This window comes from Pelophylax lessonae, assembly GCF_965119305.1.
Source record: "Pelophylax lessonae genome assembly, chromosome: 2".
NCBI lineage: Eukaryota > Metazoa > Chordata > Amphibia > Anura > Ranidae > Pelophylax > Pelophylax lessonae.
In genome coordinates this window covers 736,325,041-736,338,209 of record NC_138769.1, presented here as the reverse complement: position 1 = coordinate 736,338,209, position 13,169 = coordinate 736,325,041, and the positions used below count along the sequence as shown (strand labels likewise).

The 13,169-nt window shown below is 45.7% G+C and overlaps 1 protein-coding gene and 1 long non-coding RNA gene across 2 annotated transcripts in view; one reads left to right on the top strand and one right to left on the bottom strand.

Annotated features, from left to right (window-relative positions):
• The window catches only part of LOC309547181, a 683,824-nt gene that overhangs the window by 274,292 nt on the left and 396,363 nt on the right, over positions 1-13,169 (bottom strand). The gene's annotated exons all lie outside the window — the stretch shown is intronic.
• LOC309547171 (E3 ubiquitin-protein ligase TRIM39-like) lies at positions 21-1,731 on the top strand (the record flags this gene model as incomplete). The annotated part of the gene is made up of 1 exon (XM_082246959.1): positions 21-1,731. One exon carries the CDS (start codon positions 21-23, stop codon positions 1,659-1,661), a length of 1,641 nt encoding a protein of 546 aa, XP_082103085.1. The 3' UTR covers positions 1,662-1,731.

Here is a 13,169-nt window from a genome sequence, read left to right as displayed (position 1 = left end):
CTTCTTTTCCACTGTGAGCAATGGCTTCTAAACTAATAGCTGAGCTGGACTGTTCCATCTGTCTAAACATGTACTCCGATGCCGTAATGCTAAAATGCGGACACAACTTTTGCCGGGTCTGTATTGATAGCTTGCTGGATATGCAGGAGAGGTCTGGAGTTTTTTCCTGTCCAGAATGCAGAAAACAGTTCAGAAAACGTCCCGTACCGAAGAGGAACCGAAAACTTTGTAATATCGTGGAAACCTTTTTGTCTTCTCAGCCACACCAGCAGGGGAACGGGATCTCATGTACTTTCTGTATTCATATTCCTGCACTGGCTGTGAAGTCCTGTCTTCATTGCGAAGCTTTTCTGTGTGACCACCACCTGAAAATCCATAGCAAGTCACCAGAACACGTCTTATGTGACCCCACCACTTCCCTGGAGAGCAGAAAATGCTCCATCCATAAGATGATTCTGGAGTATTACTGCACTAAAGACTTTGCCTCTATCTGTCTGGCCTGCAGGCTGGATGGAGAACATCGGGGACACCAAGTGGAGACTATTGATGAGGCCTCTGAGAAGAAGAAGGAGAAACTGAGGAATGTTCTGAAGGAACTTCTGGCAAAGATAGAGGAGATGGAAAAAATAGACCAGAGTCTGCAGGAACACAAGAGGAAAGTAGAAGAAAAAGCAGCTAATGAAACAAAGAGAGTCACTGCCCTGTTCACAGATCTCAGGAGACGTCTGGAGGACCTGGAGAAGAAAGTCCTGAAGGAGATCTCTGGACAGACAGAGGAGATCTCTCTTCTGATCCAGCAGCTAGAGATAAAGAAGGAAGAGCTGTCCCAGAAGATGCGTCACATTGAGGAGCTGTGCAACATGACGGATCCATTGACTGTCCTACAGGACACTGATGACTTCTGTGATGCTGAGGACAAGGATGGCAAGAACAGAAGGAGATATTATGAACTACCTAATGATGGAGGGGATCTGGATGTGGCTGGGATATCCCACACCTTACACACAGGTTTATCCAATATAATAGCAGGGATAAATAGAGAAATCTATATAGCGAAACCTGTAGACATATTACTAGATTTGAATACAGCTCATGATAACCTACTTTTATTAGATGGCAGAAAAACTACATCTTTGACATGCGTAGACCAGAGTCGCCCACTAACACCAAAGAGATTTCAGGGTTATCCTCAAGTGTTAAGCTGTCAGAGATTCTCCTCGGGGCGACATTACTGGGATGTAGATGTCAGGGGGTCCCCATACTGGAGAGTTGGGATTTGTTACCCCAGTATAAATAGGAAAGGAGAGCAGTCACAGATTGGATTTAATGCCAAGTCCTGGTGTTTGTGTGATACCGGACTAGTAATGCATAACAGCGAATCAATACAGGTATCCCATAATGCCTGCAAAAATGGAGTCAGGATCGATCTGGATTACGAGGCTGGGGAGATCTCCTTTTATGAGCTGAGTGTCCCAATCCAACACCTCCACACCTTCACCACCACCTTCACTGAACCCCTCCATGCTGTCATAGGTGTGGGATCTGGTTGTATAAAAATACGAGGGGGAAGAGAGAGAAGTGACAAATTCCCCTGTAGACTGCTGACATCAAGGGGAGATTGGAGACTTCTCCCCTTCCCAAACCAATGCAATTTGCAGTAATCAGTCTTATTACTGTAGATAGAGTTAAGATGATCATACAAGTTATAATGTGAACATGCTCTCTCCTCAATGCATAGTTTAGGCTAGCAAATCATATTGTTTTGTTGTATATAGAAAATAGATTGTAAAATGATTATACGGTCAGATCACAATGTGTGTGGTCAACTTCAGATATTTCCTTATTGCTGTTATGAAAAAAAATATATATATATTTATATATACACTATATTACCAAAAGTATTGGGATGCCTGCCTTTATGCAAATACAAGAACTTTAATGGCATCCCAGTCTTAGTCCGTAGGGTTCAATATTTAGTTGGCCCACCCTTTGCAGGTATAACAGCTTCAACTCTTCTGGGAAGGCGGTCCACAAGGTTTAGGGGGGTGTCTATGGGAATGTTTGACCATTCTTCCAGAAGCGCATTTGTGAGGTCAGGCATGGATGTTGCGTGTCCCCACCATTCTCGACAGCATACGGCCCGTGCGTTCCCCTTCTTCGTAAAATGCTGTTTTGGTCAGGCATGGATGTTGGCTCGCAGTCTCTACTCTAATTCATCCCAAAGGTGCTCTATTGGGTTGAGGTCAAGTTCCTCCACCCCAAACTCACTCATCCATGTCTTTATTGACTTTGCTTTGTGCGCTGGTCCAAATCATTTGGTGGAGGGGGGATTATGGCATGGGGTTGTTTTTCAGGGGTTGGCTTGGTCCCTTAGTTCCAGTGAAGGGAACTCTTAAGGCATCAGCATACCAAGACATTTTGGACAATTTCAAGCTCCCAAATTTCTCCCAACATGACTGCACGCCAGTTCAAAAATCAAGGTCCATAAAGACATGGATGAGTGAGTTTTGGGTGGAGGAACTTGACTGGCCTGCACAGATTCCTGACCGCAACCTGATAGAACACCCTTGGAATGAATTAGAGTGGAGACTGCGAGCCAGGCTTTCTCTCCATGCCTGAGCTCACAAATGCGCTTCTGGAAGAATGGTGAAACATTCCCATAGACACACTCCTAAACCTTGTGGACAGCCTTCCCAGAAGAGTTGAAGCTGTTATAGCTGCAAAGGGTGGGCCAACCCAATATTGAACCTTATGAACTAAGACTGGGATGCCATTAAACTTCATGTGCGTGTAAAGGCAGGCGTCCCAAAACTTTTAGTAATATAGTGTACAGTATATACCGTTGTGCTCAAAAGTTTGCCTCCCCTTGGAGAATAGATAATATACAGTATGTAACAGTTTTAACCACTTGCCGACCACAATATGTATATACTGTATAATACGTTGCAGTTTGCAAGTGGTATACCAGGATTATGGTTGAAGATATCAGTTTAGTTATAATCCCGTTTTTTTCAGCCAGTGGCTGCCTTTTTCTTGAAAGCATTGCGAGCGGCCCATGATGTTTCAATATGATATAAAAAAGAGCCAAACAACTATGTGATAATAAATCGATTAATTTGATCACTATCCTATATAATAATATGCAAGTGTCTCTGCATCCAATCCCTGTGTCCGTGGGATTGCGCTACTGCGCATGTGCCCCACGGACAGCCATTGGGACTTGGAGCGCAGAGACTTCGGGCGGTCGGTGTTCTGACAGAATGCTATAACCTCTCAGATTGCTATACCCCCGTCACTTCCGCTGGCCGTGCGTCATGAAACAGCTGTGCGAGTCCCCAGTGCGCATGCGCACAAGACATTCTCGACATAGCGAACAGCTGACTGAGAGGAGGCGGGCCTGAGGTGGGACGGAGTTGCCGCCGCCTCATCGAGTTCTTACAGGGAGGCAGTATGGAGCTGACGGCATTATTAAGGGGGACTCTGACGTCATTATTAAGGGGGACTCTGACGGCATTATTAAAGGGGGACTCCGACCACATTATTAAAGGGGACTCTGACCGCATTATTAAGGGGGACTCTGACCGCATTATTAAGGGGGACTCTGACCGCATTATTAAGGGGGACTCTGACCAGGGTCACTTTAACCGGGGCTCATACAGGGGAACTCTGACCCGGACACATAAAGGGACACTGATGTAAGGAGGCACTCCGATGGGGACACTGATGTAAGGAGGCACTCCGATGGGGAAACTGATGTAAGGGAGCACTCCGATGGGGACACTGATGTAAGGAGGCACTCCGATGGGGACACTGATGTAAGGGAGCACTCCGATGGGGACACTGATGTAAGGGAGCACTCCGATGGGGACACTGATGTAAGGGAGCACTCTCCAGTGGGGACACTGATGTAAGGGAGCACTCTCCAGTGGGGACACTGATGTAAGGAGGCACTCCGATGGGGACACTGATGTAAGGAGGCACTCCGATGGGGACACTGATGTAAGGAGGCACTCCGATGGGGACAATAGATTGGATTGCTAGATTGCTAGAGCAACAGGGACGCAGTGCACAGTGCGTGACAGGTCGGACAAGGAGGCTAATGAGGGAGAGACTTAAAGATATTAAAAGGACATTGTATGAGGAAACTTATACTTGGAATTGCATGAGGAAACTTATACTTGGCAAACCCTTTGACTGTAATTATTGTGGTGAAAAAAGCAAATAGTGCCATGATTCATTTTTAAAGGAAAAAAGCTGTTGCTGTCAGGAAAAGGATCATTTAAACAGAAGAAAAAACCTGTCACACTCAGCAAAGCAAATCTGCGACTGTAGAAACACTGTTAAAGGGACATTGCCTGATTGAAATCTACCACTGTAAGTGCATTACTGTAAAAAAAAAAAACGCAGAACATAGACACGCTATTAAAGGGACATTTATAAGCAAACTGACTTTAGTAGCAAAGTACGCCTTACTGGAACAAGTCTGTTTTTACAAATGTTTGACCACATATGTTCTAGCGCCGGTTAATTTAACGGGCTTAATGTCTAGTCCTTAAATAAAAGACAGCTTTTTTGGAATAATCAGTCATATTTTCATTATCAATGCCAATATTTCACCATTTCTGCCAGGGCATGCAAACCTTTGAGCACAACTTGATATATATATATATATATATATATATATCTATATATATATATATATATATATATATATATATATATAGTATAAATGCAAGCATAACTCATTAATTAATGTCTAATTAATGCCATTAATAAGATGTATATTGATAATGTGGTCTCATGGTGTCAGTCATAAGTGGGGGTTGATTTACTAAAATAATCTGGTGCAGCTGTGCATAGAAACCAATCAGCTTCCAGCTTAGGGTGGTACACACTGGTCCAACACGCGCTCCGACTTCGAGAGCACAAGTCACATGATATGGCATAATCAATGGTTCCCCATGAGAAGCGTCCTAACTGGTCCAACTTTGAAAAATGGTTCCTGTGCTACTTTGGTCCGATTTCAGTCTATTGATTTGAACGGAAGTCGTATCCAAAACGGATCATCATCTTAACTGATATGACTTGTGCCATGCAACTTGTGCTATGAGATCAAGTGTATGCAATGTAAATGTAAAATCCCCTAAAAAACGGCGTGGGGTCCCTTCCCAAATCAATACCAGGCCCTTCGAGCCTGGTATGGATCTAGAAGGGGAACCCCATGCAAAATGTTTTTTCTTTTTAAATGTTGTGGGGTCCCCCGCCAAATCCATAGCAGACCCTCATTAGAGCAAGCAGCCTGGCAGGTCAGGAAAGAAGAGGGGGTGAGGGGGAGAGCCCCCCTCCTGAACCATATCAGGCCACATGCAGGGCCGGACTGGCCTACCTAGATACCAGGAAATTTCCCAGTAGGCTTGATAGTCCCCCTGCCCTTGGGCTGCTTGAAGGGCAGTGGCACCCATAAAAAAATGGCTGTGGCCAGCCCGGCATATCAACTGCGACACTAAGTGAGATATATTACCACCTTAATCAGCCACAGAGCCTGTGTAATTAATACATGTCCTGGTTTAAAGGGATGAGGTGGCAACCCTATGTACCATGTCTGCAGCCGTTTCATCTCCTGTACCATGTCCGCAGCCTCTGCATCTCCTGTACCATGCCCATAGCCTCTGTATTCCCTGTACCAACCATGCCCGGATCCTCTAACATCTCTTGTACCATGCCCGCAGCCCCTGCGGCTCCTGTACCATGTCCACAGCCTCTGCATCTTCTGTACCATGCCCGCAGCCTCTACATCTCCTGTACCATGCCCGCAGCCTCTGCATCTCCTGTACCATGCCTGCAGCTCTGACATCCCCTGTACCATGTCCGCAGCCCCTGCATCTCCTGTACCATATTAGCAGCCTCTGTATTTCCTGTACCATGCCCGCACAGACTCTGACATCTCATGTACCATGTCCGCAGCCCCTGCATCTCCCATACCATTTTTGCAGCCTCTGCATCTCCTGTACCAGACTGAACAATGTCTGCAAGTAAGCAATATTTAGCAATAGTTTTCAATAGGTTATAATTTGATTCTGGTAAGATGAGCACAGAGGGGGAGGTACTTTTGGGGATGAATGTATGCAGAAATAAACTTTGAACATCATACCGACTTCCATTGTAAGTGTGTGGTGTTTCCCGCGGTTTCTGAGCAAATTGAACAGAGGTAAGTGGTTAACCAGGGAATAGAGATAAGGTATAAAGTTAGAGTGTTTTCCAGGTACTAATAGGAAATTTAGCCTATTGTGCATATGATAATGTAATCAGGCACCTGACCTGGTGATGTATATATTCTGTGTGAGTTTATTCAATAAAGAGTTCCAGATTTTGCAGCTAAAACGAGATCTGCTTAGTTCTTGCTTGCAATAGGCGACTATAATATCTGATATCTACACTACTCAAAAAAATTAAAGGAACACTTTTTAATCAGAGTATAGCATAAAGTTAATTCAACTCCTTAGTTATTGATCTGGTCAGTTAAGTAGCAGAGGGGGTTGTTAATCAGTTTCAGCTGTTTTGGTTTTAATGAAACTAACAACAGGTGCACTAGATGGGCAATGATGAGATGACCTCTAAAACAGGAATAGCTTTACAGGTGGAGGCCACTGACATTTTTTTCTCCCTACTCATCTTTTCTGACTGTTTTTCACTAGTTTTGCATTTGGCTAGGGTCAGCATCACTACTGGTAGCATAAGGCAATACCTGGACCCTATAGGGGTTCCACAGACAGTCCAACTCCTCCACGATGGCACTTCAATACGTGCCAATGCCAGAAGGTTTGCTGTGTCTCCCAGAACAGTCTCAAGAGCATGGGGAAGATTCCAGGAGACATGTAATTACTCTAGGGGGCTGGACAGAGCTGTATAAGGTCCTTAACCCATCAGCAGGACTGGTATCTGCTCCTTTGTGCAAGGAGGAACAGGATGAGCACTGCCAGAGCCCTACAAAATGACCCCCAGCAAGCCACTGGTGTGAATGTCTCTGACTAAACAATCAGAATCAGAAACAGACTTCATGAGAGGGGTCTGTGTGCCTGACGTTCTTTAGTGGGCCCTGTGCTCATTGCCTGGCACCGTGGAGTTCGATTGGCATTTGACATTGAACACCAGACTTGGTAGGTCTGCCACTGGTGTCTTGTGGTGCTTTTCACAGATGAGAGAAGGTTCACCCTGAGCACATGTGACAGATGTGAAAGGGTCTGGAGAAGCCATGGAGAATGTTATGCTGCCTGTAACATTGTTCAGCATGACCGATTAGGTGTTGGGTCAGTGATGGTCTGGGGAGGCATATCCATGGAGGGACGCACAGACCTCTACAAGCTAGACAATGGCACCCTGACTGCCATAAGGTATTGGGATGAAATCCTTGGACCCCTTGTAAGACCCCCTTGCTGGTGCTGTGGGTCCTTAGTTCCTCCTGGTGCACGACAATGCCTGGCCTCATGTGGTGAGAGTATGCAGCCAGTTCCTGAAGGATGAAGGAATTGATACCATTGGATGGCCTTTACGCTCAACTGACCTAAATCCAATAGAACACCTCTAGGACATTGTGTTTCGGTCCATCCGATGCCGCTAGATTGCACCTCAGTCTGTTTAGGAGTTCAGTGATGCCCTGGTCCAGATCTGGGAGAAAATATCCCAGGACACCATTTGTCGTCTTATTGGGAGTATGCCCCAACCTTGTCAGGCATGCATACAAGCACGTAGGGGACATACAAACTACGAGTATCATTTTAAGTTGCAGCAATGACATTTCAGCAAAATGGACTAGCCTGCTGCATAATTTGTCTTTAAAATCAGCCTCCTGTAGGTGGATACATTTCATTTCCATCAAACGATGTGGCATCCTTTCATTCCTAACAGATTACCCAGTCCATACCAGTATAAATATCCAGCGTCATTTTTTTCCCCATTGAGATCTGATGTGTTTTCAAAGTTTTCCTTTAATTTTTTGAGCAGTGTATGTTCAAGACTGGAGGAAGCGGTATACTGACGGAAGCAAGCAAGCACATTGTGGCAGCAGTGGGATAAAGTACAGGAGATGGAGCAGCCGGCTCATCTTTCCAGCTGAAGTTCAAGGGCTCGGGAGAAGAGGAAGCTGTCCTCACTCCCAAGTCAGGGATCACAGAAAGAATGGCTTTAATTTACTTTTCATTGGAGGATGTTATGGATGATAAGTCACCTGCCAAGGTGTTGGCACTGGGCCCAAGGGCCACCAGCCCATGCCCTGGACTTTCAGCAATTCCAGAGACTGGGGATTTAATAGACTTTTCTGCTAAGGAAGAACAACCTGGTGAGCCTCCAGCAGAAGAGCTGGCATCAGGGCCAACCATCACTGAGCTCTGCCTAACACCAACAGTAGCCTCAGCCTCCTTGAGAGAAGGAGCAGCCAGCCTTTCTCCTACACCACTGACAGGGACATGGGATTTCCTGCCAGCAGCATCTGTGGAGTTACAAGGAATTTCTCCAGCTGAAGTGCTGACAACTGGACAGAGGGTTCAAGACCTCTGCCCCACACCTGTGGCAGTTCCAGAGGTGCAGGGTGAGAAGGTGGTGATCACTCCCCAGCAGCAGATCGGGATTCAGGGGGAGAAGAGAGAGGAGGTTGTCCTCCTCCCTTCCAAACAATTAGCCAGAGCAGAGGAAACGGTCACTCCCCAACGGCAGCTACACAGTTCGGAGAAGAAGGTGGTCATCCTTCCAGAGATCAACAGTCTGAGAGTGGTGAAAGCCGGTCTCCCTCCCCAACAGTTAGCCAGAGCAGATTATGTGGAGTCCCCAGCAGAACTGCTGGCAACAGGGCAGAGTGCTACCAACTTCTTCCCAGCACCCGCAACAACTACAGAGTTCCAGGAAGCTGGGGTAATTGGCCCCTCTCCCCAGCAACAAGCTGATGTAGTGAAGCTTCTACACCCAGCTGAAGCACTGGCAGCCGGACAGAGAGTCAATGACCTCTGTCCAACACCTACTGATGACAACTATTCCCTGCAGCCAAGAATGGAGGTAATGTGGACTGATTATGTGAATTCGCTCTGCCTGACTAATGCATGTCCAGACCAGTTGGAGGTCTGGGATTTTGTTAGTTGACTTTTAATGGGGGAGAAATGTGACAAGCTCACTACTTTTTGTGAGGTGTATGCTGGTGGGACCCTTGGAGTAATGTTACTTTGGATTCAAGTCTATGTCTCCCCAAGACACACTGAGTCTGGGACTCTAGGCCTAGGATCCATGTTAAAGGCCTAGCTGCCTATTACCAATAAAGGGCTGCTCCACACAATCCGAATAATGGCAGATGCTAATATCATCCGCTCAACCACCTGGCTTCCACACAGTGTTAATTGTGCTAATTAACTTACCTATTTTCCACTGTGGGGATGTGTTTATACTTTTAATAATCTGTATTGTACTTCATGAGCTCGATGCCAGCAAGTCTGCTAGTTAATTAGCTCAAGTTAATGAAATTACTGTCAGCTATTAGTTGCTATTGGGAAAGTAGTATACTGTTCGTGATGGTTGTTCCTTAGATACAGTATATTAATTATATGTCTGTATAGGGATGGCCTTGCGGTTTGCCCGGCGGTCGGTTTGCGGCAAATTTTGCTTGTTCGCAGCCCGCCAATTTTGCAAACACATGGCGTTGTTTGCGGCGGCCATATTAGTTTACATTGGGGAGAACTTTGACCCATGACACAGCCGTCAAGTGGAACAGGACAGCCAATTGAAACATTTCAGCACATGGACATGCCCCCTACCTTATAAATAGACCAGAGCTGGCGGCCATTTCACATTCTGCTTTTTGTCAGCGTAGGGAGAGGTTGGCGAGTGCATCAGGGACAGATTGCCAGTGACACAAATAGCTCTGTTAAGATCCACAAAAGTCCTTTTCAGGGCTGCTATTTGGTATAGGTCTACAGTCTCTTTTCAGTGTAGGGACAGGTATGCTGTGTGCACCAGGGACAGATCTTCAGTGACACAAATCGCTCTGTTAAGATCCACAAAAGTCCTTTTAAGGACTGGTATTTGGTATAGGTCTACAGTCTCTTTTCAGTGTAGGGACAGGTATGCTGTGTGCACCAGGGACAGATCTTCAGTGACACAAATCGCTCTGTTAAGGTCCACAAAAGTCATTTTAAGGGCTGCTATTTGGTATAGGTCTGCAGTGCACTATATAGGGGTGTAATCCACGTATAATATACTTTGTAATATAGAAAATATATTATAGTGGATTTGTATTGTGCACTGTGCAGCATTGTGACTGGTGTGGTGAGCGTTGCTGCAAGCAATACTACAAACAGTGACAAAAGCATTTTTAATGTATTATAACTGGTGTGATAGACCAGTGGCCCCCCAATACCACATATTGAAGTGGGGTGTTATTTGAGTATACTTTTATAAGTGTATTTGTGTCCTGCAACAATATTGCCTCTTTTGCTGCGCTAACTCTGCTACACACAGTGCCAAACTTACTGGCCAATTTTTTGTACAACTGGTGTGATAGATAGACCAGTGGCCCCCCAATACCACATATTGAAGTGGGGTGTTATTTAACAGTATACTTTTCTAAGAGTGTATTTTAGTCCTGCAAAAATGTGGCCTCTTTTGCTGTATTAATTGTGCTACACACAACAGTTACTGGACAATTATTTGTAGCACTGGTGTGATAAACCTGTGGCCCCCCAACACCAAAGATTGAAGCGGTTTGTTATATACCTTTTTCCAGATATACTGCGATTCTCTAGAGACTTTTGTCACAGGGTAATTTTAAAAATGACAGGCAGAGGAAGAGGCAGGCCCTTACGCAGGGGTGGTAGGGGTAGGGCAGGAGCAGTAGGCCGGAGCCAAAGTGTGAAGTTTCAGAAGGTGCGTTCAATTACGTCAAAGAACGCACCAGACTTGGTTGAGTGGCTCACTCAGCCATCCTCTTCTGCACCCTCCTCATCCTCTCTATCTGCACCCTCTTCACTCTCTGCTGTGTGCACCCCCAAAGACACCGCCACAAACACCACCACCACCATATACCCTCCGCTTGAGTCACTGGAATTATTTTCCGATCCATCACAAGACATTTGCGATGTGCAGCCATTGTTGGCATCGGATCAGGAAGAGGAGGTAGCAACAACCACCACTCAGCAGGCTGACGACAGTACACAGAGGTTGGTCCCCGCTGTTGCTGCCTACTCCAAGATCTCAAATGTTAGTGGTGGGAAAGGTGACGTGGATGATGACGTGTCTATGGATGTCACGTGGGTGGCCACAAGAGAGGAAGAGGAGGGGAGTTCAGAGGGAGAGACGGACCAGCAGATAGGGAGGAGAGGCAGGCAGAAGTTGCATTGCACAAGAGGTACAAAGCAGACTGCAAATGTATCAGGAGCGAGCCATCAACCATGTATAGTCACATCTGGCACTCCCAGGATGCGGGCACATGACTCCGCAGTGTGGGATTTTTTAATGTGTCCACTGCTGACAACAGTGTTGCCATCTGCAGCCTTTGCAGTCAATGCATAACCCAACACTCACCTAGGGACGAACGCCTTAAGAAGGCACCTGGACTCCGATCACCAAGCCCAGTGGGAGCAACGCCGTCAGAACCCATAAAGCCCCACTCCAGGCTCTCAGCGTCCAGCCTCTTCTCCTTCTCCTCTCTCCTCACATTTGTCCTCCACTCCACCTTCCATCATGCCGTCCTCACGTTGTTCTGGAAAAAGGCAGGCTTCCGTGGCCCAAATGTTGGAGCGTAAAAAAAAATGATGACGCCGGATAACCCTCTTGCCCAACGTTTGACTGCTGGCTTGTCGGAAACTGATAGCCCGCCAACTACTGCCATATCAACTGGTGGACTCGGAGGCCTTTTGTAAATTTGTGGCCATTGGAACACCACAATGGAAGGTCCCAGGCAGGAAATATTTCTTGCAGAAGGGCATTCCAGAGCTGTATGGCCATGTTCAGCAGCAAGTGAATATATCTCTGGCACACAGTGTCGTTGCCAAGATACATCTGACCACAGACACATGGTCTAGCAAACACGGGCAGGGAAGGTATATCACTTTTACTGCCCACTGGGTGAACCTTCTGATGGCCGTCAAGCATGTAACCCGTGGAACCTGTGTAGATTTGGTTGTACCGCCACGGATTGCATGCAGACCTGCGTCTTCTTCTCCTCCTCCATCCTCCCTCTCCTCCTCGGCTGACTTCTCCTTTTCCGCTGCTACCGTCTCTTCCGCTGCGCCGCCCAAGATCCCCAGAACCTATTCCACATGCCAGGTGAGACGTTGCCATGCCAACCCTAGAGGGATACCAAAGATCGGGAATATACACAGGACCCCTTAGAAAGGTCCCGGGAGCCATAAGGAACCACGCTAGAGGAAAAGGCACACAAACACAGGCGTTTTATTTCTGTATTGGAGGTGAGAATTTAGAGCACCTAGAAGTGACACCTGGTGGAGGAAATTAGTCACAACACCTTATTTGCACGGAAGCACTTTTATGGAGCATTTATATTGTGATTGAAGACGCACCTTTGTTTGATTGGACAATATTTGATTATTTTAAGCGGACTCTTTTTTAATCACTCAATTTGGCAACATTTTATTCGATTTTGGAATTGATATAATTTAAAGCACCAAGCACCTTACAGATTGATTTTATCACGTTTCAAATGTTTTTTCACAATTCGTTTTGAAGCACATTTACTACACTTATATATATTTTATAATAATTTAATAATTTTAATTCATCCTTGAAGCGCACCATCACCCCCTTATAATTGAATTGTAGACTCGTTTATAGTGTCAGTACCGTGGTGCAGCATTAAGGAGTGATTTAAATCGTCCAGGATAGCGCAGGAACCACTTATATATACACATTTGTTTACTGTTAACTGTTCATTTTATACCCCTGCATGTTGTGGTCTTTAAGGTGCCCATGTAATATCTAATGTGGTAAAAAATAGTACTTACCTATTTACCATATTTACCTAGAAAAATGGGGATGTGTCCAATACTTATTTTACCTGCTGTATATGACAATAGTAAAAATATATATATTCACACAGTAAGAAGCCTAGAAGGGCATGTGGCTCAGTAAATATACTGTATCATTCACTACTGATATAGATCTGCCATCTACTG